This window comes from Natrix helvetica (assembly GCF_964273705.1).
Source record: "Natrix helvetica genome assembly, chromosome: W".
NCBI classification, from domain to species: domain Eukaryota; kingdom Metazoa; phylum Chordata; class Lepidosauria; order Squamata; family Natricidae; genus Natrix; species Natrix helvetica.
Window position 1 is genome coordinate 18,073,625 of NC_138555.1, and position 27,741 is coordinate 18,101,365.

General features: G+C 43.7%; 1 protein-coding gene across 1 annotated transcript in view; it reads left to right on the forward strand.

Moving 5' to 3' along the window:
* Positions 1–4,181: 4,181 nt before the first annotated feature.
* Positions 4,182–27,741, forward strand: part of LOC309400489 (myosin regulatory light chain 11) — a 35,518-nt gene continuing 11,958 nt past the window's right edge. Inside the window, exons 1-5 of the mRNA XM_081969011.1 lie at positions 4,182–4,328; positions 7,718–7,807; positions 16,361–16,436; positions 16,518–16,622; positions 16,714–16,792. Coding sequence (XP_081825137.1) covers positions 4,326–4,328; positions 7,718–7,807; positions 16,361–16,436; positions 16,518–16,622; positions 16,714–16,792 — 353 coding nt within the window. The 5' untranslated portion in view covers positions 4,182–4,325. The remainder of the gene's footprint in view (positions 4,329–7,717; positions 7,808–16,360; positions 16,437–16,517; positions 16,623–16,713; positions 16,793–27,741) is intronic.

The following is a 27,741-nucleotide window of genomic DNA, read 5'->3' on the forward strand; positions in this document are numbered from 1 at the left end:
ATTGGTCGTGGAAGGCCTGCACCAAAGTAGGTGCATGCATGGAGGTCGCATTCTGCCAGGTGAAATCCTCCGGCCCATAACCCTTCCACTCAATGAGAGAACCGTCCTTTCAGCCACCGGGAGTCCCAAATGCTGGCAACCTCGTACTTGTGCGGCCCATTTCCGTAACATGGGTCCGGTGGGGGACAGTATGGTTGGCTGAGTGGACAGGCTGGCAGTTCTGAAACAAGGAGGGTTCGATGAAAGACCGGATGGACTCGCAGCATGCGTGGCAATGTCAGGTGATAGGTGACAGGGTTGATGACCACTTCAATGGGGAAAGGGCCAAGGTACCAGTGGTCTAACCTCTTGACTGGCCGGTCTGACGGAAGGTGCCTGATGGACAACCATACCCGATTCCCCACAGCCAACACTGGTGTTCCTTGCCGAGACCGGCCGAGACTTTCTTATAATCAGCCTTGGCTTTATCCACATACTGTCACACTAATTGATGGACAGCCTGTAACTTGGCCAGATAGTCATTATCCGCTGGAGTTGCGTGAGGGGAAGGAACCGAGGATGAAAACCCACATTGGCCAAGAAAGGTGTCATCTGTGTGGAGGTGTGCTGCGGGCTGTTAAACGCAAACTCCGCAACTGCCAGATAATCCCCAATTGTCCTGCTTATGGTTCACAAAACAGCGCAGGTATTGCTCCAGGATCCCAATCACTTTCTCTGTCCCGCTGTCGGTTTTCGGATGATGCACTGATGACAGACAGATTTTCACATCCAAGGCCATCATCAGCCCTTTCCAGACCTGGGCTGTAAATTGAACCCCTCTGTCCGACATGACCCTGTCAGATAGATCGGGCAGCAGGAAGACATGTTGGATGCACACGTGGGCGGTGGTGCGGGCCATCGGTAAACCATGACAAGGAATGAAATGCTCCATCTTCGTCAGCATGTCTACCACCATGAACACGGTCGTAAATTCAGAAGACTGAGGCAAATCAGTCAAGAAGTCCATGGAAATGGTTCCCCAGGGTCTCTCAGGCGTCGGCAATGGCTGGAGCAGCCCTGGGGAGGGCTCCTGCCACTGACTTGGCCTGCTGGCACCGTACACAGGCCACCAGAAGGTACAGGGAACCAGGCTCAAGGTCTTTAAGAGGACAAAGTGCCTTGCCGCAGGATTGTTATGGCATTGCGAGAGGATAAGTCCCTGGAGAGGCCCCACCGGCACATATAGCCTGTCTCCATACCTCAAGAGTTCCTCAGTGAACGTCCATGAAGAGGCGGGCCCCACCTCTTCCCGCCGTTGCTCTACCCAAGTGTCGTGTCACTGTGCTTCCCGTATCTGAGCCCATAAGTCCACTGGCTCCCGAACCACAGAGAAGGACTCTACAGGCAGAACTGTCCTGGGCGGGAGCTGGTCTTTGATGCGGGAGTACTCTGGTTTCCACGAGAGCACCTCCGCCCTTTGGTTGCAACCGCTCGGGATGTAAGTGATGCACAAATTGAACCTGGTAAAGAAGAGGGACCACCGAATCTGGCGTTGGTTCAATTTCCGGGCAGTCTGCAGGAACTCAAGGTTTTTGTGGTCCGTCCGGACTTCAAGTTGATGTTGGGCCCCCTCCAAATGATGTCTCCAGGCCTCAAATACCACCTTAATGGCTAGTAGCTCCTTCTCCCAGATGGTGTAGTTGCACTCAGAATTTAGTTTCCGCGAGTAGTACACACAAGGGAAGAGGGTACCTCCAGGCACGTGAGCCTGGAGTAGCACCGCTTCAACAGCAACATCGGACTCATCTGCTTCCACTTTAAACGGACGGTGGGGGTTGGGGTGTTTCAAGATGGGCTCTTGCATGAATGCTTGCTTCAAGGCCTGGAACGCTTGTTGCTCGGGGGTACTCCATCGAAATGGGATCTTTTTCTGAAGCAGCTGAGTGAGAGGCGTTGTCAGGGAAGCAAAGCCGAGGATAAAGGTCCGATAGTAGTTGAACCTGAGGAGTAGCTGGACATCCTTAACTTGCTGTGGAGGTTGCCAACCGTACAGAGACTCAATCTTGCTCGGCTCCATAGCAATGCCCTCAGGAGAAATGTGATGTCCCAGGAAATCGATGGTTGATTGAAAAAAACTGGCATTTCTCCAGTTTAGCATACAAGCGGTTCTCCCAGAGCCATTACAGGACCAGGCGTAGGTGCTGTTGGTGGCTCTCCCAGGAGGGAGAGTAGATCAGGATGTCATTCACATAGATCATGACAAACTGATCCAACAGGTCCTGGAAAATGTCGTTCATAAAATGTTGGAAGACGGTGGTGACATTGGTCAGCCCAAATGGCATGACGGTATACTCGAAGTGTCCGTACCTGGTGCCCAACTCAGTCTTCCATTCATCCCCAGGCTGGATCCAAACTAGATTATAGGCTCCCCACAGGTCCAGTTTTGTGAAGACTGTGGTTCTCTTGGAGCCATTCCAACAGATCCAAAATGTGGGTCAGAGGATACCAATTGTGTACGGTGATGGCGTTCAGTTTGCAGTAGTCGCAACAGAGCCTCAAGTCTCTGGTCTTCTTCTTCACGAACAACACTGGTGCGGACACTTGAGGCGACGAGGGCTGGATAAAAGCCCAAGCCAGATTTTTGTCCAGGAAGTCCTGCAACGCAGCCAAGTCAGGGTCAGACATAGAATACAAATGCCCCACTGGGCATGATGATCAAAATTCAGATAGATTTTTGGCAACTGACTCATTTATGACGGTTACAGTGTCCTGGGGTCATGTGATCACCTTTTGCAATCTTTTGACAAGCAAAGTTAGTGGGGAAGCCAGATTCACTTAACCAACCATTCTACTAACTTAACAATAGCAGTCATTCACACTGTGGCAAGAACAGTTGAAAAATGGGGCAAATCTCACTCAACAACAGAATTTTTTGGCTCAATTGTGGACGTGAGCTGAGGACTACCTGAGGATATCCAACCACTCTATAGCAGTCAATTCAAAGATTTGTGATTAAAATAAACTATGGATGAGAGACTCCAATCAGTGTGGATGATTGGACTTCTTTTAGACAGGAAATGAAAGATCCGTGTAAATCAGGAGTGTCAAACTCATGTTGTGGCAGCATCACATGACGTATTGGGACTTTTTCCCCCTTCGCTAAACTGACTGTTGGTGTGGCCAGTGCGTGACGCATCCAGCCTGTGGGCCGGGAGTTTGACAAGCCTGATGTAAATGGACAGTCAGTCTATAGCGGGGCAAGGAAATAAATTCTCATAGCTATCTTTAGGAACGTCTGCTCTTGTCTGAGTGTCTCCCAAGTGACAGCTGAACCAGCGATCCCAAAAAGGAAATTTTCTCAGGGACATTGGATACCTTGAGCTCAGAGAGAAGAAGGGAGAATATGGAATACAGAAGTTCTCTTGGCATGCTGGATCTTCCATGCTCATGTGTGAAGCTTTCCTGTATCTCAACAGAGAGGATCAATGGAATCTGCCATCCAGGCGTCCTAAGCACGAACAAGGCTGATGCTCAGTCCAGTGTGAATTTCCAGGCTGGCATATTAGGGATGAACTGTCCAATCATGCTAGTGAATGTCTAGATCCTTAGTTAAAGATTAGCCAGCCAGCATTAAAATCCATGGAATGGCTTAAATTTCAGACTAAAAAAGGCTTTAAACTTTGCAAATCCTGGTCTATCAAATCTGACAAATTTATTGATGGTCATCTCTGACATTCTTTGAGACATTTTTTAAAAAAACAATGCACTTTTTATAACCAGAGTTTTGCTGTGATGAATTTTAAATGTATACGCCTTAAAGAAATGTATTTGTGTGATTGTTTTCCTTTTGGTTTCCTCTATGGGTCAATTTTTGAGCAAGGAGCTATCCTCTGACTGGGTTCATATATTGACCAAAAGCATGTTTGCAGAACCATGGTTAATTGGTAGATTGGCAAACCATAAACAAGCAAACCACAGTATGAGTTTGTGTGGGGTGTGAGCTCATCCCCTTTGGATTTGGAGCTGGGTTACCACTGATCCCTAGAATAATAAAGGCTGTTGATTTATGGACCATGAAACTTAATGGACTTACCCTGTCTCCAAGAAAGGACTTGGCCCTCTTGCGTTCCTTTGGTGTCTATTTCTAGTTACCCCCATCCATCCTCCACCCACCCAAACTTGAAGATGTGACTATAGTTAGCTGTCCCTCCTCCCTCTAAGGGAGCCTATATAACCCCAAGGGAATTCACAGCCAAGTGTCTAGGCTGTTTGCCCTTCTGGCCCCTGGGACATCCACATCGCATCCACAGCTGCTGTTCACCCATCTACCTGCCCACTGGGAAAACATGGTAAGTGAGGAAAAATTGGGTGTGCAGGCAAAAGCATAGTGGATGTCTAAGGAAATCGGGGACTATCTCGGTCCAAACTAGTGGTAAATGTACAGCACCAAGAAAAAAAATGGAATTTGAATAGGGAAGCTTCTCAAATGCTCTTGACGAAGGTTAAAATCAGCAAAAGGAAGGTGTAGAAGGGGTAAAAATTATCCAGGCAATTTTTTAAAAATTTTTTGAGTATTTTCAGTTAGGGCTTTTTTAAATATCTGGACAAATGGAATATGTGTGTTAAGAGGAAGCTTTGACACTGTTAGAGAGACAGGGAGGGCTATGAGAACCCAAAGGCATCTCTGCTGTTTTGAGATGGGGAAGGAAACTTGGAAGAGCTGAAGGAATGTAGACTATCAGATTACTATCTATGGGTGATGATTCAACATCTATCATTCTGTTTCATTTTCTTTGCTTTCTGAAATGGATCTGATCTTGCACATGTATCCCATCCCAAGTCGTCTTCCTGCTGAATAATATTTGGCATTACAGTAGAACCTCTGGACACGAAGACCATGACCAAATCAACCAAAAAATTCACAATTTTGTTTTCCGCGGCCGATTTCCCCTTCCACGCCATTTTTTTTGTAAGCACCAAATTTCCAAAATTAGGTTCGGGTCACGACCAAATCAGTTTGCAACCAAAGTTATGGAACGAATTATAGTCGTGACCATAGGTTCTACTGTATTTGGATTTGCGCCTTCAATCTTGCAGTGAATCCCTTCAAGTCCCTGAATAACTATAATGCTCTTCTTGAATAATACAGCAGGATGTTTTATTACACGTGGAATCTTTTGGTTTTTTGCCTTTGCATTTTTTTTTCAAAAAGTAACAAAGGGTGGCTGGACAGCTGCTGAGCAGACAGGAGCCTCTGAGTCAGACTCCTCAAGACACCACAAGATCCAGACAAAGGAAGCTGGTTCAATTCATGAAAAAGACCCACTTAGATTGTCTGGATCTTCAGGTTGTCATTCCATTTTTGCCTTGCTATCCCTGTTCCATCTTCAGCTCTTCCCAGAAGTTACACACATATCAGTTTTCAGGAGTTGAGGATCAAGAAAGAGCCACTCTGAAGATAGGAAGGAAACTCTTGAAGTTATCTCCAGATAATCACAGTCATTCTAAATAACTTCCTGTGATGTAGATCATAATCCTATATATTCTGTATTCTATTTGTAAAATAACTTTGTTCAGAAGGAGACATAGTTGACAAGGTTGAGAGAGAAAAAGAGTAAAATTTCATTTTATGTTTTTCTTTTCATGTATGGGTTAGATTTAGGAAACCAGCTGGAGTTATTTATATGCCTGTATTGGATATAGTCCACCCCTTCCCCTCTTTTCTATTAGGTACACCAGTTGTGGATTAGTGCTATTTTCTGAAACAGTTGTCATGACCCCTGCTTATTATATCAATTAATTACTTATAATTACTTATTAACTTAAAACTTGCAAAGTGATTTTGGGGAAGATGAAAATTATAATACCCACATACAACATAGTTGCCTAAAAGAAAAGATCACCCTCGTGGAAATTAGGTGTTACAAACCTGAAATGAAGACTTTGAAAAGATGCATTAACTGTATATTTGTGTTGAAAGTTAGAGTAGATGCTTCTGCTGTTTCTCAAACCAAAGTATACACTTTCTTTAGAATCATGAATATTAATGTTTCTCTCCAATGTTCCAAGTTTTCAGACTTTTGCTATAGCAATAAAATTGTTTGTTGGGTTGTCCTTATGGATGAACCCCTCCCCTTCCTTGTATTACAGAAAACAACAAATACTAACAATATTTTGAAAATAAATGCCTAACATTAAAGGACATTTAAGGGAAGTTTTAATTATTAAGTTAAAGTAAAATTTTCTGATATTTTAGTAAGGTTCCCTGCCCCTGGAGACAAAAATGTAGAAAACGATCAAGTATGGCTTACATAATCAAATTCAGGAAACGTCTTGGTTATATTGCTTAGAGTCTACTGTAACTGAAGCCGTTTATAAGTTTGCAAAACCAGACAAATAAATAACTCTAGAAACTTTGCATGGTGGGAATCCTTTCTTAAGATGTGCTTGTGTCACTGATGAATTGACTGCTTACACATTGTCAAAAAAGAGAAAATGCATCAGGACAAAGCAGGACCAAAGGTGCTGGTTTGTGTCACATTTGCAGAGAGAAATGTCAGGGGAAAAACACCCTGTTGGAGATCAATGGACCGTGGCTGATTCCCTTCCGCATATCTTTTGAGATATTGAGAAAAATAAGTCTTTAAAGTATTCTAATTAATAAACAAACTTTAATAATAAAATAATAAAAGTAAATGAAACAGAAATAACTAATTGGTTACATTTTGATAATGAAAGCTACGTCTGCCAAAGTTGGCTGCCGAACAAAGAAGAGAAGAATTTGGAATGTGTAACGCGTGCGCAATAAATCACTTTCAGATAAGAACTTTTTGTTTTATGACCTGCGCAATAAAGCTTTCTTAGTTTAACTCTTGAGTGTCAATTCAGGCAGTTCAGGCCTAGCAAACTTTTTAACATCGTGACAAGAAAGGTACTAAACTATAAATCAGTTCTACAATTTAAGTTGAAGGATAATTCATTTAATCATAAAGGGGAAGCTGTGACTAGGTGACCTATGTATTTCCTTAATGATATTTGTGCTAGGACTTGGTGGACCCAGTAACATTGGTTCACTCCTTTTTTTCCATTCATCTAGTTTCAACTTTGAATAGAGACTCACCTATAAAAGTGGGAGGCTTGGTTGCCCTTGTGAGATTTGAAAAACCTCTCAAATATAAATGAGGAGACCATGAACAATAAAAAGCATATTTATTTAAAATATATAGATAAAAGTATTTTGCAAAAGGGTTCTCGCCAAAAGGAAAGAACGCTGTATAGATCTGAATACATGGTTTAAATACATTTTCAACAAAGCAGCAAAACAATTCAACGCCCTTACTTATCATTGGCTATCTGAAGTTATATATGTTTTTGGCTATTGTGCAACAAGTTCCCGAACCAGAAATCCCCCTGGAAATCCCCTTGCCACATTTCTTCATAACAAGACTAATGTTAATCCTAACATGACAGCTCCTTCCTGCCACTGTTAAAATAGTCAAAGTCAAACTTACCTGACTTGGAATGTTCTAATCAATTTTATAGCCTTGTTTTTCCCAGAAAAAGCTTCTTACATAATTCCTTATCTTAATGTCTCACACAGATGGTTAGCTTAGGTTATGAAAAGTGTAAATATGGAGTCACTAAGGCTCTTTTCTTTACAGGAATAATTCTATTTCTCTCAGCCGTAGATAAGGATGCAGTGAGCTGATCTTGAATGCCCATCCTTCTTCTCTTCTAGGCACCCAAGAAGGCAAAGAGAAGGGCAGCAGAAGGAAGCTCCAATGTCTTCTCCATGTTTGACCAAACGCAGATCCAGGAGTTTAAAGAGGTAAGAACAAGAACAAAGATGGACATGGGAAGGGTTGTCATCCATTAGGAAATATAACAAATGTAGTGATGCCATTAAAGGAGGACTTTGGGGTAAATGATTGGATCTTAATGAGCATCACCTAGGAATACCACCCAGAATTGACATTCTAGGAAATTTTTAACTATCGTATTTTTCGGAGTATAAGCCGTACCTTTTTCCCCTCAAAAAAGAAGCTGAAAATCTGGGTGCATCTTATACACTGAATACAGCATTTTTGCCTCCTGAAACCCTGCCCTTCACCAAAATGGCCATGCATAGCCTTTAGGAGGCTCTCAGAGTGCTCCTGGGGGCTGGGGAGGGCAGAAATGAGCGAAAAATGGGCCGTTTTTTGCTCAATTTTGCCCCCCAGCCATCAGGAGCACTCTAGAAGCCATTTTTTGCTCGTTTTTTGGGGGGGACCACCCCCCAGGAACACTCTACAAGTCTCCTAAAGGCTATTCATGCCCTTTTTTGACAAAAAACAGGGCCGTTTTCGCAAAAAACGGGCCATTTTTGGGAGGTCTGCAGAGCGCAAAAACTTTTTTAAAAAATTTGCCTCTTCAAAATTTTGGTGCATCTTATACTCCAGTACGTCTTATACCTCGAAAAATATGGTACGATACTGAATATATAGGAATGAACTTTAAGAACAAAGTTTCTTGTACTATTCAATTCAGATTCCGTCTTCCCTTTGAAAAAAAAATGCTGACTAATCACAGAAATTTTGGCTGTTATAATAGAACCTAATTAAATGTTTCAGGTGAGCCTGTTTTACATATGCAGGTACATCCAGTTTAGTGTACCCCAGTGTATTGTATGAATCCCAACTGCATTTTCTCAACTTCAGCAGACGTGACTACATATAAAAAGTCTAGATAAATTATAGATGCGTTTTTTTGAACATAATTTACCTCAGGAATCCATTTTTGGGTATTTGTTCATGTATGGGTTTGGTGGTGGTTTGATTTGAGTCTGAACCTTTACAAAAATAGGGATTCTTTGTTCCTGAAATTCTACCCATCAAATAGAGGCCCACCATTCATTAATTTTCCTTTCCTTTGCCTTTTATATAGTTCTATTAGTTGGTCATGTTGAATGTTTTTAAGTTTTAAAGATATTTTCCTAATTTTGTTGTCCATTCCAATATGAATTACAGCCCCCATTGTTCACAGATAGAATGGTTGTTGATTGGGAATAATGGGCTTTATTTTTTGCCACACCTGAGGTGCCACCTTGAGGAAGGCTATTGTAAAGAACGTCCTGAAGAGGGAAAGTGATAGATGGATATTATAGATATTATAGGTGAACCAACCCTTTCCAAAAATGTTCTTCTGTCTCACTATGATATGTAGGCTGAGTGCTAGCTTATTTTTGGTTTCTTCAGTAAATCAAGATTAAGCAAGCTGTGAATTCTTGTGAGGTGTAAAGCAGGATAAAAATTGGATTTGCAAACCATGAGTAATGGCTTATTATGATGTGTAAACCTGGCCATATTTTGGAAGAGCCAAAATAATGAGCAACTATGAGTGTGTCTCCACAAAATCCTATTTTGGAGCTTAGAACCTATTAACTGAGCACAGAAGATCAGCTTTTTACCTCCTATTAAAGTTGCTTTTCCTTTCCCAAGGGTAATTCCAGATTATTCGCATTAAGACACTTGTTCTTTAAATTAATTTGGACTTTGAATAGAAATTCTTGCCTATAAAAGTGTGAGTGAAGACCAGCTTTCCATATGGAGATATTCTCTTTGACACTTAAATTCTTAATCTTCATTTCAGAGGAGCATTTTTTACCCTTTGGCAAGCACTAGACCTTCACACATACCCCACCCCAAAGTTGATGGTGTTTCCTTTCCAAGACTCTTGCAATGCAGCAGGGTCTATTTTGAGTGAAGGAAGACTGAGCAAAGAGGTGACATCTGTGCTTGGATGAAGCAAATCACAGAGCCTTACAAGGAGATCTTTAGAAACCCATTCTGACTGGCTAGTTTGGGGGTGGGGGGAGGCGAGAAGCCACCTCATTTTCATCAAAAATGAAGGTCTTTCAGTCTTAAGATATTGATCAACTATAAAGGAGACCAAAACTACATTAGAAGTAGAGTTGGTAGCAAACTATCATAGAAGCTCCTTTGGATTTTCTTTTTCCTACAACCTATGTTTGTACTTCTTTATTTTTTGAGGGCCTCCTGCTTTTAAAAATAGGAGAGCACAGATCAGTTCTTGTAATGTGCATACCTTATTTATTTAATTGCATGTATCACCTGCCCTTCCTTCAGAAAACCCAAAGAACGAGATTTGCCTTCTTTCTCCCCTTCTTCTTGTTACTTCTCTCCACAAGCTTGCTGTGAGACTGGTAACACTGAAGATCACCTATAGAACTTTGTGGCAGGATGGAACCCATCTCCCCTTAGTCTTTAGGTGCTTCTGGTGGGCTTCTGCATTGTGCAATAATTCTGATGTAATAATGGAATTTCAGGAGAACTAGGTGATGATTGCCTTCATTTTAATTCTTTTGCCCTTCCTACTATTCCTTAAGGATAAAAAGATTACATTTCTATTTGGTGGCGGTAGAGTCCACTGGGTAGATCCATGGTGTAAACACAGTCTCTTAGTCTTTGGTCCCAGAGTTTATACTGCTGAAATGTATAGGCATTTGTTGGCATTTTTTAAATGAAATAAATGATGTTTGAGAAGGTTGCTTGAATATGGACTAACAGAAGTAACAATCTTAATATTTAGCTCTAGGGATACCAGATCTGGATTGACATTCACTGGATGGCAGGAAGAGATTTTTAAAAAGCCTAATTATTGACTATTATCTAGCAGGCATCAGGATTTTTGCAGCCCAGGTTAATTCTGGGTTCAGCTACTCATTTCTCCTTGGCCAGTTTGCCTCTTTGGGGATCAATCAATTGTTTTTTGAGCTCTGCCTAATTCTACCCTGGATTGAATTTCTTTGAAGAGATCCTGCCATCCGGAACAGTGAAGAGGGTGAACTGATGATTTGACTCAGGATGAAGTTGTGTGCCATACATAGTATTTTTCTAGCTAGAATGTTTTTTAGACTTTTGTACGAAACAGGATAGGTTTGCCATCAAGATTTCTGGACAGCCTTGGTTCTCTTTGCTTTGCTTCACAATATCTCTTTATCCTTTTGTACTTAGAATGTAATTTCCTCAGAATAGAGGATCTTTCTCACCCTTATACAGCAAGTTCTGAGTAAAAGGCAACTGGTCTGCTTTTTTCTTGAAGAAGAAGAAAATGTTTCACTTCTCATCCAAGAAGCTTCATCTTCTGTGATGGTGGGGAGTATCACATCGCCTGCCATCACAACTGATGAGAAATGAAATGTTTTCTTATTTTTCCTCAACGAAGAAACAGTCCAGTTGCCTTTTGAAAGAGCACCTTTGAGATACAGTGGGGCAAAAAAGTATTTAGTCAACCACCAATTGTGCAAGTTCTCCCACTTAAAAAGATGAGAGAGGCCTATAATTGGCATCATAGGTAGACCTCAACTATGAGAGACAAAATGTAAAATAAAAGACCAAACAATCACATTGGCTGATTTGGAAAGAATTTATTTGCAAATTATAGTGGAAAATAAGTATTTGGTCACCTACAAACAAGCAAGATTTCTGGCTCTCACAGACCTGTACCTTCTTCTTTAGGGGGCTCCTCTGTCCTGCACTCATTACCTGTATCAATGGCACCTGTTTGAACTTGTCATCAGTATAAAAGACACCTGTCCACAACCTCAAACAGTCACACTCCAAACTCCACTATGGTGAAGACCAAAGAGCTGTCAAAGGACACCAGAAACAAAATTGTAGACCTGCACCAGGCTGGGAAGACTGAATCTGCAATAGGCAAGCAGCTTGGTGTGAACAAATCAACTGTGGGAGCAATAATTAGAAAATGGAAGACATACAAGACCACTGATAATCTGCCTCGATCTGGGGCTCCATGCAAGATCTCACCCCGTGGGGTCAAAATGATCCCAAGAACGGTGAGCAAAAATGCCAGGATCACACGGGGGGACCTAGTGAATGACCTGCAGAGAGCTGGGACCAATGTAACAAAGGCTACCATCAGTAACACACTACGCCGCCAGGGACTCAGATCCTGCAGTGCCAGACGTGTCCCCCTGCTTAAGCCAGTCCATGTCCGGGCCCATCTGAAGTTTGCTAGAGAGCATTTGGATGATCCAGAAGAGGATTGGGAGAATGTCATATGGTCGGATGAAACCAAAATAGAACTGTTTGGTAGAAACACAACTCGTCGTGTTTGGAGGAGAGGGAATGCTGAGTTGCATCCAAAGAACACCATACCTACTGTGAAGCACGGGGGTGGCAACATCATGCTTTGGGGCTGTTTCTCTGCAAAGGGACTAGGACGACTGATCCGTGTACAGGACAGAATGAATGGGGCCATGTATCGTGGGATTTTGAGTGCAAACCTCCTTCCATCAGCAAGGGCATTGAAGATGAAACGTGGCTGGGTCTTTCAACATGACAATGATTCTAAACATACCGCCTGGGCAATGAAGGAGTGGCTTCGTAAGAAGCATTTCAAGGTCCTGGAGTGGCCTAGCCAGTCTCCAGATCTCAACCCCATAGAAAATCTTTGGAGGGAGTTGAAAGTCCGTGTTGCCCAGTGACAGCCCCAAAACATCACTGCTCTAGAGGAGATCTGCATGGATGAATGGGCCAACATACCAGCAACAGTGTGTGCCAACCTTGTGAAGACTTACAGAAAACGTTTGACCTCTGTCATTGCCAACAAAGGATATATAACGAAATATTGAGATGAACTTTTGATATTGACCAAATACTTATTTTCCAGCATAATTTGCAAATAAATTATTTCCAAATCAGCCAATGTGATTGTTTGGTGTTTTTTTTTTACATTTTGTCTCTCATAGTTGAGGTCTACCTATGATGCCAATTACAGGCCTCTTTCATCTTTTTAAGTGGGAGAACTTGCACAATTGGTTGCTGACTAAATACTTTTTTGCCCCACTGTAACTGTTCTGACCCCCCCCCCCCCTTCCTCCGTTGCCCACACAGTACACACACTCCGGAACAGTACAAGGGAACAAGGTTTATTACACCAACAGACAAGAGGCTTTGTGGCAGCAAGCCACCAAGACAGAACTCACAAAGACAGAACACACAAAAGCAGCAATCCAGCTTGCCAGGATCCCAGACTAGAGTTGCTGTCCAAAGTCCTTTGTTGATTGCTACGCAGAGCCTGTCCAGAGTCAACCCTTTTATAACCTAAAAAGGGCATCTCCCAACAGCACCTGAGAGCTCTTTACTGCCTATAATTACGCCCACGCTCCTTGCGTTTGTGGGCGTGCCGGAAACGAGCATCCCGAAACGCCCTACTAAGTCCTGAGTCACTATCCTCTCCGCTGCTCCAAGGCAGGGCAACGGGAGTCCTCCTCCTCTCGCTCTCACCGCTGCTCCATGCCTCTGGCGCCACCTGGTGGCCGACCAGACTCTCGGATTCCTGCTCAGCCTCCGAATCCTGTCCAGGATCGCACATCTCTTCTGTAGCTGACTCGTATGGAGTATCACTCTCGGAGTCTGGTGACAGCGGCACCGGCTGGGCCACAACATGTAACTATGACCTGGATGATTGAGAATCTCCACAGACAAGTACTGAGTACATTGCTGACACGGGGTGCTAATGTTACATTAGCTCTCTTGGCTTCCACCCAAAGTAGTCAGGTGTATGTGTGTGTGTGGGGGGGGGGGGAGCATGATTTGGAAAAGCTTCCTGAGGTACTTCTCCAGCCAACATCCAAATTACAAGATTAAATAGTTGAGATGATGCAACTTCCACTCCACCTATATTTATTCTCTGGAAGTTCATAGTTCCCCCTTCTTTCACAGCGTGGAGAATCCATATTGCTCCTTAGACCAGGGCTGAATTCACACAACATGTTGAGCCTGAAAATCTGAGAAACAAGCCCAGTTTCTCCACCATTTTTATTCACACAATACTCCTCAAGCAGTACTTTAGCTTGGATTATTGGCCTTTGGGATACAAAAAGAAATGGAATTTGAAATCCAGGCTGGTTGTAGATTACACATCTTGACACTCCTGTATCCTAAACGGTAGCCATTCTAGGTTTGGATGACACAGCGAACATTACCCTTGGGTTAAAGAGCCTCATCCCTCTGAATAAGACAGCAAGAACTTGCTTGACAGGATGGGCTTTTTGATTGAGTTTGCCCTGCCAGTGCAGTCCCTTTCAATTTGCTGAATTCTAGCATTTCATTTTTATTTGGAAAGAGATAGACACATAGCATTTAGCAAGAAAAAAAGAAAAAAGGAAGGGGCATAACCATGAGAGGAGGGGAGGAGTGAATTCCACCAGTGCCTGCCAGCCTTTGGAGACCTCATTAACAGCCCTTTCAGAATGTACCACCTGTCCCCTTAGGGAGGGCTTGGGGTTTAATATGAGACAGTTTAAGGTTGTTCACATTCCTGGCAGAAGCCAAGAAAGATATCAAACCACAGGTGTTTCTTAGGCCACAGCTGCAGAAAAGGGAGGAGGGAGAGGAGGATTGCACTAGCTGAAGTTAACTTATGTCTCCAAACCTATAATTGCTAGATAAGCAGACAACTAGACAAACCACTGAAGTCTTTTTTATATCCAGTCCAGAATGTTTATTAAAATACTTTAATTTTAATTGTCCAGTTAACCTACTGAGGGCTAAAGAACTGCTATACGTGTCTTGAAATATACACAAACATGAGTGAGCTACTATTTTGTGCCTAGGGTTCAGCGGCAGCTAGTTAATTTTTCATTTCCATCTTACCTGCTCTCTGGAATGAGGTTCTTCCTAAGATCCAGATGGGGCCCACTTCTCTGTTATTTAGAAAATCCATGAAGATCTGGTTCTTTACCCAGGCCTTGGGTAAAGGAAGGGAGATCCCTCACTTCAACACGCTTCTCATCTTTTAAGTTTTGTTGATTTTATTGTAATTTGTTTGAGTATTAGGGGCCTTCCAGAGTTGTTGAGCACCAGGTGGCATACAAGTTTAACTGTTGATAATGAAGATGATTACCAAAATCACTAACACATCTTCTTTCTTTGGCTCTATATGCTTATTATACAATACATTAATCCAAATTAAATAAAATTATAGCTTATTGTGCTACCTAAATCCAGCTGGATTTGTGTAGCACAATAAGCTAAAATTGTCAGCCCTGAAGCCATCTTTAACTTGGAATCTTCATGGCTGCCACAGCGGTGGATGGGCAAGCTGTGGGAACAGGAGGGGGGGTGGAGACAGTTGGGACAGTGACCTGATTGGACCATGTGATGCCCATGTGGATGCAAGGGAAGGAACTTTGACTTTACTTTGGGTGGGGAAAACCCAGGGGCTTCAGATTAGGGTTTTCCCAGATGTGCCAATATGACAGCTCTAATAAATTCAAGCTTTGAGGAAAATGCCTGCCTTGGAGTTTTGATTTCATTGGGGGTGTTACTTGGAACCCTGACACTAACCCAAATCTCCTTTTAAAAACTACCAAGCAGTTCCCTGCACTGCGGGATTGCTGTCCGAGGTCCTGAGCCCCGGGCGCCTTCCCAGTCTACCGGGTAGTGCAAAGACTCAGGGAAGACGGAGGAGAAAACAGCAACCATGGAGTGAGCTACCAGGACTAGGTCGGAGATCGTCTGCAGGACCATCTGCTACCCCTCGGCAACTGTGGTAGCTGAAGCGGAGGCTGTGGAGGCCAAACGTCTGCAGGGCACCTGCATCAAAGAGCTAGCACCCTGGCAGATCGTGCAGATGCATCCTTTTGAATGGGGTACGGGAATCCCACCACCCCAGGAGTCGGTGGGCGTTGTGACCTTCCAGGAGCCCCAAATCGCATTGGGACAGGCCAAGTGTGCCACAGTCTTTGAGTGGAGAGCAATGAGACCCCACGAGTGTAGTGAATCCAGAGTCTTCAGCCGCCATCTCGAAGCCAATCGCTAGTTGGCCTCCTGGAGAGATTTGGTCAGTTCAGTGTGGGCAGCATCACCCAACTCCCCCCAAGCGGCCAGTCTGGTTGGGTTCTGAGTCAACCAACGTTCACCTTCCCAGGCCAAGGCAGCACGACTGTCCAGAGTGGAGCATCTGCCTCGTTCCACTCAGCACAAAACGAATCATGCCAAAATCTTGTCAATCTCATGTCAACCCTGAGCTACAAATATTCTCCTTTATTAACATATATAGTCAGTTTAGATATGTGTTGAGAGTGGATAGGTTTAAATCCAAAAGCTATTATAAAGTAGTTAGTTTGCCATTTTGAGATTCTGGCAACTGTTCATTTTGGTAGGACAGGGAGAGGAAGGTGAATTTTCTAGAGCCCAAACGTGTTGGGTTTATGTATTATGCTATGCCATAATGTGGTTTCTTTAGTTTTTGCTTGGTGTAGCAGTTGAACCAAGCCATTGCTAATAGCTCAACAAGCCCATTTAATATAATGCATGAACTTGGTTAATGTATTTCTTTCTCACCTGCTTCCTAGGCCTTCACTGTTATTGACCAGAACAGAGATGGCATCATTGACAAGGAGGACCTGCGAGATACATTTGCTGCTATGGGTAAGAAAAAAGAAAACTGGATGGATGATCAGATCCTTAAATCAAATCCTCAGCAGTTAAACTTTCTTCCTTTCTCCATAGGTCGCCTGAATGTGAAGAATGAGGAGTTAGATGCCATGATCAAGGAGGCCAGTGGCCCCATCAACTTCACTGTCTTCCTCACCATGTTTGGAGAGAAGCTGAAGGGTGAGAGAGTCTCTTGTTCTTCTCAGTCTTGTTCTATATGACAGATAACCTGTTCCAGAATCTCACTATTCTTCCTGTCTTGTCTCATCAGGTGCTGATCCCGAGGACGTCATTATTGGTGCCTTCAAAGTTTTGGACCCCGAGGGCAAGGGGAATGTCAAGAAGAAATTGTGAGTGTTTACATCCCATTTCACTTCCAGCAGAAGCATTGAATCTGTTCAGACCTAATTCTAAAATGGCTGTTACTAGGTTCCCATGATCTCCTCCTCCGTGTTGCAGGCACTTTGCAGTATTCCCCCTGATTAATTGCTTAAGCAACCCATATCTTGCCATTAAATTATATTCTAGACTAGTCGGTTGGAAAACTGCTTCACTACGGAACTGGAACAGCAGTAGGTAGCATTCTTCGCCATCACGCTCCATTATCCTGTAGCTGTAAAAGGCAGCAGCAGACACGGTCTTCTTGAGAGGAACCTTGGTGTTTGGGTCGCACTGAGGTATATTAATGTAATAGCCATCTTCTCCATGGCAGAACATCAGAGGGTACTGGAGAACATCATAGGCACGGTGCGTCTCACTGATTCGTAACAACTTGTTGTCTCTGTTGTGGAGAACGATATCTCTCTTCTCAAAATCCTGGCCGACAATGAGAACAGCCACTTCTTTAGTCGTGGGGGCATTGAAACGACCTTGGTGCTCTCCAGAAGGCTTCCTATCGGCATTAATCACCACTTGGAAGTTCTTGTGGCCTTTAGGAAGAGAATCAACAGCAGCCTTAAGTTCCAAAATATACTTGTGTTCACGCAGCAACTTCTGCAGTTGGCTAACCAGTTGTGGATTAAAGCCTGGGTAGATTCCACAACAGATGTCCCTCTCATTGTCATCATCACCAACAAAGTATATCTGGAGAAATGAAGGCTGCTGCTGAGGTCCCGCCATGATACTCCCTATCCTATGGTAGACCTGCCCCTGCACTTTGAATGGTGCCGTAAAATTTCCCTCCTTCACCTCTCTGGCTCCAAAAGATGTCGTTTAGAAGCATCCATTGTACTTCTGGACAGCAGAAAGAAAGTGCTTTGCCATTGGATGTTGGTGGGTGAGAAGGCTGTGTAAGGGTTCAGGGTAGGGCTGTCTACTGACTTGGGGATGAGTTTGACGATACTTGTGTGCAGCTTCCCTTACTTGTGTTTTCCTAATTGCATCTTTAAATCTTTTTTTGCGTTTTTTACCTCTTTTCCCTTTAACTGGTGTTACAGTAGAACAGTGATGGCGAACCTTTTTCTTACAGTGTGCCAAAATTGCGTGCACGTGCCCACTCAATCCTCCCCACCCACCTGCACATGCTTGCGCAATCCCCCCATACATGCGCATGACCCCTCCCCAGGCTCCGGAGGCTTTCCTGAAGCCTGGGGAGGGCAAAAACGGCCTCCCCTGGCCCTCCGGAAGCCGGAAACGGATCGTTCCCCAACTTCCAGTTGGGCTGTTGAGGTCGTTTTTCGCCCTCCCCAGGCTTCAGGAAAGCTTACGGAGCCTGGAGAGGGTGAAAAATGGCTCCAACGGCCCAACTGGAAGTTCGGAAACAATCTGTTTTCGTCTTCCAGAGGACCGCCAGGGGAGGCCGTTTTCGCCCTCTACAGCCTTCGGAGGTTTTCCTCAAGCCTGGGGAGGGCGAAAACAGCCTCCCCTGGCCCTCTGGAAGGACGAAAAATCAACTCGCTGGCACACACAGCCGTGATAGGTTCGCCATCACGGCAGTAGAAGGAACAGATTCCTCTGAACTGAGGAGGAAAATAAGAGGGGGAAATCCGCCTTTGCCTACCAGCATCCATCTGTATTCATCTGGCTAGCATCCTGTCAGTGTGTGAGAGAGTTGAGGGGTGTTTGGAAAGTGAAACCTTATTTGCTGTGTGAGTAAGAAGGAGACAGGAAGGAGCCTGGCCGTGGCTGAGCTCAACTGTTATGTAGTAAAGCTGCTTGCTGCTGTGAAAGTAAAATAGAAACTGAAACTCCTCTGCTTGTGTTTTGCATTTGGAACAGATTTCTTTTCTTTTCTCTTTTTAAAGTTTTTTATTTTTTAAACAAACAAACATACATATAACATAAAAATATCATCAATTACATATGTGTTTAGCATGTCGTTTGGTCACCAACTTTTGGGCATCACCGCTTTCAATTGTGTATAAAATCAGCAAATATCAACCCAATATACATGAATACATTGTTATCATTGTAAATCATATATTCAGTTTACTCTTATAATTCCTTCATTTTATACATGTATTCTAAAAATTAAATTCATATCTATGCCAACTATCTGCTACATCATTATAAATCTATTTAATAATATATCTTTATAGTATCACCCATCTTATTCTGGTATTTCTTGCAGTATATATAAAAAAAAAGTTCACCAACATTTTATATTTGTATATCATTACTTTCAATTGTATGTAAAATCATAAAATATCAAGTGTATATAAATATATCTTTATCATTGTGTATCATATGTTCAACTACAATTATTATTTCTTCATTTTAAACAAAATATTCTAAATATTCAATTCATATATATACCAATATTCCACTACATTGTTATGAATCTATATAATCTATATAATAGTAATATATCTTTATGGTATCTCCTATCACCGTGATGGCGAACCTGTGGCACGCGTGCCACAGGTGGCATGCGGAGCTATTTGTCAGGGCCCGCGAGGCTTTGCCCTGTCAGTTCCAGCACGCATGCGTGCGCTGGCCGGCTGACCAGCTTTCATTTTCAGCCATTTTTTTGCCCTTAACTGCTGCTTCTAGCATGGGGAGAGCAGATCGGCTGAACCCGTCTCTCTCTCTCCTTCCTTGGATGGATCTGGTGGGATGATCAGGCTTTCTTGCTGAGCTTGAGGAGGGGGGAGGCGGAACTGTTGCCCCAGCCACCTCTGGGTCTGGAGAGACGATGCAGCAGGGCAGGAAAGAATCCAGCAGGCTGACTTGAGCGCAGGTGGGCAGTTTGCCGGCATGTCCTTTGCTTGTTGGGGGTACTCCCATTCGCCCTTAGTGACGGGGAATGCTTTGTCATGCAGGCGAAGGCTGGGCCCCCCTCTGCAACACGCAGGGGGCTCCCCGCAGCCTCGGTTCATACATGAGTAAGCTGCCCTGAGCTGTTGGAAGTGGTGAGTGCGGATGGGCGTGCGCTAACCTTCTCCCCATTACCATCGCACCTGCCCAGCTTGCCCCCCCCCCCCCCCCCGCTGGCTCCCGAGCTAGGAGGCAGAATGTCCTCCTCCATGGGAGAAAGGCACAGAAAGGGTGTGCGGTAGGGAAGCAGGTTCCCGGAGGTGTGTGTAAGAGAGAAATATCGGACTGGGGGTGGGGGTGTTTCCCCGTTTGCTGCAGGAGCAGCGCTGGGCTGAAGCACCCCGCTGGGCATTTGGAGCTTCCATGAAATCTCCCTCCGTGGACTTGAGGGGAAAGCCCCCCTTTTCCCCCCTTCTCAAATTGCGGGAGAGCGGCACCTCTCAACAGGTTGCTGAGAGCGCCGGCTAGCTAGAGAGACTAATCCACCAATGAACCCTAATCATAGCCTCGGCCCAGCAGGTGGGTGGGCAAACAGGCGCTCTCTCTCTCTCCCTGGCTCGCTTGGACTGCATTGATTTCTTCGTTCAAGCGCCACGGTGACCCATGCACAGGCCAGGCGCGAAGCGCTGGCCGCAGAGGCGAGAAGCCAAGCTTGGAGAGCTAATCGTAGGTGGTGCACACTCTCCCTCCCTCTCCTTCCCTCTCTCACCAGGCACACCACGATTTGAGAAGGGGGAAAAGAGCGGGAGGCTTTTTCCCCCTCAAGTCCACGGAGGGAGCAGTGCTGGGCTGAGGCATGGGGAGCTTTGCTTTGTTTTCTTCCTCTCCCTTCTCTACAATCTGTGCAAAGCATTCAGTTTCTAGTGCAGCTGTTGCTCTCACGTTACCTTGAAAAGAACTCAATATTTTCCCCCTCTGAGTCAAACACACTGTTCAGAGTGCCTTCAATGCACGACTCCTTTTTTAAATTCCTATGAACAGCAGTACATATGTTTATTCAATTGTATCTTTTTAATCGTCCTCTGCTTTGAGCTTGAAAGGAGAGGCTGGGCTGAAATCTGCAAAACACTCTTGAAGTTTTGCCATGACTTTTTGCAAAACTGTCAGAGTTATTATCCCCATGTCAGTGAAAATGAAAAGCAAAGCTCCCCACTCCTCAGCCCAGCGCTGCTCCCTCCGTGGACTTGAGGGGGGGAAAGCCCCCCTTTCCCCCTTCTCAAATCACGGCATGCCTGGTGAGAGAGAGGGAGGAAGAGGGGACGAGGCTACGATTAGGATTCATTGGCGGAATAGTCTCCCCAGCTAGCCGGCGAGTTCGGCAACTTGTTGAGATGTGCCGCTCTCCCGCAATTTGAGAAGGGGGGGGGGAAAGGGGGCTTTCCCCTCAAGTCCACGGAGGGAGATTTCAGGGAAGCTCCACCTCCCTCAGAATGAAAATGCCCGGTGAGGCACTTCAGCCCAGCGCTGCTCCTGTGGCAAACAGGGGGACACCCCCCCACTTGTCCAATCTCTCTTTAACCCCCCCCCCCGGGAACCTGTTTCCCCACTGCACACCCTTTCTGCGCTGGTGGACGGCGCTGGACATCGGGGGGCATTGCACTTGCAACCACCCGCCAGCCACCAGGGAGACCGCTGGTGTTGCCAGGTGGCTCCTGGCACAGTTGAGCCGCGCTTGGCTCAGCGATGTGTGTGTGTGTCATGAGGCTTCAGGCCAGGACCACGCGAGCACGGCCACCCCACCAAGAGTAGTGTTTGCCTCTGTTGCCTCTGAAGGCGGCGGGGAGCAGCAGGCACTGCGGGTGCAAGTGGAAGGCGCTGGAAGCCTCCGGAGGGCCTGGGGGGGTCAGGAAGGCCATTTTCGCCCTCCCCAGGTTCCTAGAAAGCCTCTGGAGCCTGGAGAGGGCGAAAAATGAGATCATCGTGGACTCAAAAGAGGGTGGGGTTTACATGCGCATGCGTGGGTGGGGGGGTTGCGTGTGAATGCGCACGGGGTCACGTGCATAGGATTATGGGTGTGGCACGCCCACCCATGACCCCCCTGCGCCCCCCCCCCCCGCTTTTGGCACGCGATGCCAAAAAGGTTCGCCAGCACTGTCCTATCACATTATATTATTACAATTCAAGATTATGATAATTATATCCATTGATAGAACACGTCCCAGATCTTATAAAATTGTTCATCTTCTTGTTCTCTAATTTCAAATGTCAATTTACTCATTTCAGCACATTCCATTGTTTTTCGAATAACTTCCTCCTGCGTTGGTATTTTCTCATTTTTCCAATTTTTCGCAAATACAATTCCACCGTGTTTCCCCGAAAATACGACATGTCCTGAAACTAAGACCCTGCCAGATTTTCACGGTGGGCAAAAATATAAACCCTCCTCTGAAAATAAGCCCTAGTGAAGGAGTGGGTTTAGCCAGAACAGGGGGCAGCCCTTCCCTTTCCCGGTCACCTCAGGGCTTCTTGGCCCCTTAATCGGATCAGATGGGCCACTCCGTTCACAAAACAGCTGATTCACGGGTGCTGCTCAGGCCTCTGCCTCCAGCAAACTCCGGTCGCTTTTGCAGCCAATTGCGGCTGCAAAAGAAGCTGGAGGCCAAGCAACACAACCCAAATGCCTCATGCCCTCCTTGCCTAACGGTGACAGTCACAGCTCGCATTTCTGTCCACAGAAGAGGAAAAGAAGGCATGGAAATCAATACACCTGGGACATTGGAAAAAGCCATGCAAGGAGACACTGCTGCCGAAGTGCAGGAAATCTCACCCCCCCACCACCTGCCAATCGTCCTTTCAAAGAGGAGTTTCACCAGGATGAAAGCGACACAAACGCCGCCTTCAGCCACCTCTACGTCCTGGTGAAACTCCTCTTTGAAAGGACAATCTGCAGGTTTGGGGGGGGGGGGAGATTTCCTGCACTTCGGCAGCAGCGTCTCCTCACAGGGCTTCTTCCAATGTCCCAAGTGTATGGATTTTAATGCCTACAGGAGGTCGCTTCTCACCTGCATATTCACATTGAAGGCTCAAAATGGGGCGTTTTTGCAAATGGCTTGAAAATGGGGAGGGAGATATTCCTGCCTCTCCCCCCCCTGTTCTGAAGGTCAGCACAGACTGAGAACAGGATAAGAGACAAAATTCCCCCTCCCCATTTTCAAGAGGTTTGAAAAACGCCACATTCCAAACCTTCACATTATCCAGGATTGCAGGATTGAAGGCATGCGGGAGGGAGGATTTTGTCTCTTATCCTGTTTTCAGTCTGTGACCTTCAGAACAGGGGGAGAGGCAGGAATATCCCCCTCCATATTTTTAAACGGTTTGCAAAAACGTTCCATTTCGAGCCTTCAGCATATTGCAGGATTGAAGGCTCGGAATGAGGCATTTTTGTGAACGGCTTGAAAATGGAGAGGGAGATTTTCCTTCCTCTTATCCTGTTCTGAAGCTCAGCACAGACTCAGAATAGGATAAGAGGCAAAATCCCCCCCACCCCTTTTCCTGGCAATCGTTCTTTCCTTGGGATCTCAGTGCAGACGCACATCCCCCAAATGCTCTATCCGAAGCCTTCTCTGCATCTGTGCAGAGCTCCCAAGGAAAGGATGGTGTGTATGTGTGTGTGAGAAAGAGATCCCTAACCCTCCCCCCCCCTCCCAAGGCAGCCACATCCCTCCACTAACCTGCTTTCCTGCTTCATTCTCCACTGCCATGTGCAGGGCTAGAAAAGTAGATTGTGGGACTACTTCCAACTTCGTGAGATTTTTTTTTTTTTGCGAGAACTTAGAAGGTATTTTCTGGCATTTTTTTTACCATAGGCACACAGTCTACTTTTCTTGTCCTGCACGTGGAGCGGAGAATGGAGCTGGAAAGCAAGTTAGTGAAGGGATGTGGCTGCCTTGGAGGGGGAGGTGTGTGTGGGTGTTCGTTCGTTCTTCCAGGAAGAGCCCCCCCCCCCCGCGAGGCCAAAGCAGCACAGTCAGCAGGACAGGCGAAGGCCAGGATGCAAGGAGAACTTGGGTCATTGTGGCCGCAGGCAAGCAGGTGGTGGGACGGAAAGGGTGGGGCTGGTGGGCTTGCTGCTTCCTGCACCTGAAAAATAATAAGCCCTCCCCCTCTAATAAGCCCAAGGCCATATTTCGTGGGTCAAAAATATAAGACCCTGTCTTATTTTCGGGAAAACATGGTAGCTGCCTTTAAGATATTTATGATCAAATATTTCAAGTCTTTATTGTATGTATCTGGTATAATACCCAACAAAAAAGTCTCTGGTTTGAGGTCTATGTGTTTGTGTATCATTTTCTCCAACCACATGTGGATTTTAGTCCAATACCTTTTAGCTTCTATACAAGTCCACCACATGTGGTAGTATGATCCCAGTATCTGATGACATTTCCAACACTTTTCCGATTTATTTTTGGACATTTTTGCTATTCTCGTTGGGGTTAAGTGCCACCTGTAAAACGTCTTATACAAATTTTCCTTATAAGCTGTTGACATTGTCATTTTATAATTTTGAGACCACAATTTCTCCCATTTCTCTAGTTCAATCCCATGTCCAAAATTTTCCCCCCAAGCTATCATAGGTTCTTTAACTTGTTCTTCTTTTAGCTTAACCTCTAGTAAATGTCCATATAGTTTTTTAATTACTTTTTCATCAGTACCTGTCAAGATTTTATCTAACTCAGTCTTTTCATCATAAAAACCTTCCATTTTGCAGTCTTTGTCATATCTAGATTGTATTTGCACATATGAAAACCGATTCATTTCTATTCCTTCCTGTTTCAGCTCTTGCATAGATCTGAGTTTACCCTCTGCATTCAATATTTCACCATATCTAACTGTTTGTTTCTTTTTGTATATTATTGGATATGAAAAAGCTTCAATAGTTGATAGCCAGACTGGTATTCTTAAATAATATTGCTTTTTAATCTTCTCCCAATTCAATAACAAAGCCTCCCTTAAGTAATGTCTTCTAAAGTAACCCTGTGTTTTGATTCCTTTATACCATAAAAAAGCATGCCATCCCAACAATAGGTCATGTCCTTCTAAGGTCAATTGTCTGGAATTCCTTAGTGTTATCCACTCCTTAACCCACATCAAACTCCTTGCCTGGTGATATAATTCCAAATTGGGTAGGCCCATGGCTCCTCTTATTCTAGCATCTTGTAATGACTTTAATTTTATTCTTGCTTTTTTCCCCTGCCAAATGAACTTCAATACTATTTTATTTAATTTGTCAAAGTAATGTTTCCCTAGTCTAATTGGAATTGTCTGGAACAGATATAAGATTCTAGGTAAAATGTTCATTTTGATTGTAGAAATTCTCCCTGTCATTGATAATTGTAGATTTTCCCATTTCATTAAATCAGACGCGATCTGTTGCTTAAGTTTATGATAGTTGTTCTCTTTAAGCGTGCTACATCTTTCAGTTAAATATATCCCCAGATACTTAACCTTGTTTGTAGCTTGGATCTCCAATGCTTCTGCCAATTCTTCCTTTTGTCTCGATGATATATTCTTTGTCAAAATTTCCGTTTTATCTTTATTTATTTTCAAGCCAGCTACTTTCCCATATTCCTCTATTCTCTCAATCAATTTAGGTGCCATTTCAAATGGATCCTCGAGAATAAAAACCAAATCATCTGCAAATGCTTGTAGTTTATATTCTTCTTTTTTGATTTTCATACCTTTTATTTCTTTTTCTTCTCTAATCTTTCTATTTAATACTTCTAATGTTAAGACAAAAAGTAGAGGTGATAATGGACAGCCTTGTCTCGTACCTTTCTTTATTTCAATGGAATCTGTCAATTCTCCATTTATCATTATCTTTGCTGTTTGTTTATGATATATGGTTTGAATGGCTTGTGTGAATTTCTTGCCGAAATTCATCTGTTCCAATTGTAAAAACATAAATTGCTAATTCACGTTATCAAATGCTTTCTGGGCATCTAAGAAGATCAAAGCCATTTGTTTTTCAGGGTGTGCCTCATAATACTCCAATGTATTCAGAATTATTCTCATATTATCTTTAATTTGTCTTTTTGGTAGAAACCCATTTTGGTCGGGATGAATAAAACCATTTAAATATTTTTTAAGTCTTTCTGCTAGTATCGAAGCAAATAATTTATAATCTGATTTCAGCAAGGAGATGGGTCTATAGTTCTTAATTTGTGATAGATCAGCCTCCTCTTTGGGTAGGAGCGTAATATATGCCTCTGACCATGATTTGGGTATTCTACTCTCTGACATCACATCATTCATAACTTCCAGTAGAGGAAGGGACAACAAATCTTGAAAAGTCTTATAGAATTCTGCAGGCAGCCCATCTGGGCCTGGAGCCTTACCATTATTTTGTTTTTTAAGTGCTTCGGTTAATTCCATCATAGTTATTCTACTTTCTAATATTGTCTCCATTTCTTTAGACATCTGAGGAAGGTTGGTTTCTTGTAGGTATTGTTTAGCTCCTCCCTCTTCTAGGTTCTCTTGTTCATACAGCTTACCATAGTAATCTTGTATAATTTTCTTCTCAGCAATTCCGTAACAAATTTGCCCTTTGTTAGGGGGTATCTCCGTTGGGAGACAAGAGAGTAGTGCAGCGGAATGTGCAGCTGGAGAGAAAAACGTTGCTAGTAGAAACACACGAATAGAGTCACAGACACTGCTAGTAAAATTAAGTAGCTTTACTACTAAATTTGCTTCACAAGCAGTGATAGTAGATAGTAGATATTAGTCCAAACATAATTCAAAGAACAAACAATTGCTTACAGTCACAGTTCACGTTCCAGTCATCAATCATAGGACAAGCAGAGAATCAGAGGGAGAATGAGCTCTCCTGACTTCCTCTTATAGCAAAGCTAATTACATCTGTTAGGTACATCCACTCATTTAAAGTAACAGCGACCTTTTGTCATTGTAGATAGATATATATTGCCTGTCCAACACTAGGAGTATACTCCCAACATCCTCCCCTTTGGTTAGCCAATATATATTTACAATTTCAAGCCATAATATTCACAACTTTCTTTGTGTTTAATAGCACCCTGAGCCTTTGTGAAATGGTCGGCTATATTATCCTCTGACATACAGTATGTTAACTCCACTAGCTTATTTTTAATACTCTCCCATACATTTGAATAGCGCAAATCTGTATGCTTCGTTCTAGTTTTAACTGCCAAATTAGTAGCCATTTGGATAGCTGCCTGATTGTCCTCGTACACGGTAATAGAATCATTTACTTCTATTCCTAGATCAATCAATAACTGTTTGTAACATATTATATCAGTACATAGTAGTGAGAGACAAGAAAATTCTGCTTCCATAGTAGACAGAGTCAGATGTTTCTGCCTAATAGATCTCCATCCAATCAATGCCTTACCCAAAAATACAGCTATTCCTGACGTTGACTTTCTTGTGTCTATATCTGTAGCAAAGCTTGCATCAGCATATGCGGTCAGCTTTAGCTCCTCATTAGGTTCAAGGTATAATGCATAGTGCATTGTTTTCTTCAAATACCTTAAAATCCTTTTTACAGCCTGCCAATGCCTCAGTTGGGTCTGAATTATACCTAGCTAATTGGTTTGTGCTGTATGCAATATCAGGCCTTGACCAATTGCTTAAATATGACAGACTTCCGATTAGTGATTGGTACAAACCCTTATCAAACATAGCACTTTGATCATTGCTATTGTTAAACTCCTGACTCATAGGAGTCTTTGAGGGTTTACATAGTTCCATTTTGAACTGTTTCAGTAAATTGTTTATCTTATCCGTCTGTGATATTTTAAACCCTCCCTTGGTTTTATCAATCCTTAATCCTAAATATTGACGTATTTCACCCAAATCTTTTACATTGAAATGGTTTCTCAACTGTTCAATTATTTTAATAGCCTCTTGTTCTGTCTTAGTTAACAAGGCTATATCCTCTGTAAATAAAAGAAGTAATGAAACATTTCCATCTCTTTCCATCCTAAACAGACATGGATCAGCTAAACCAGCTTTAAATCCAATACCGGTTAAAGCGTTTACTACACACTGGTTCCACTCATAACCAGAC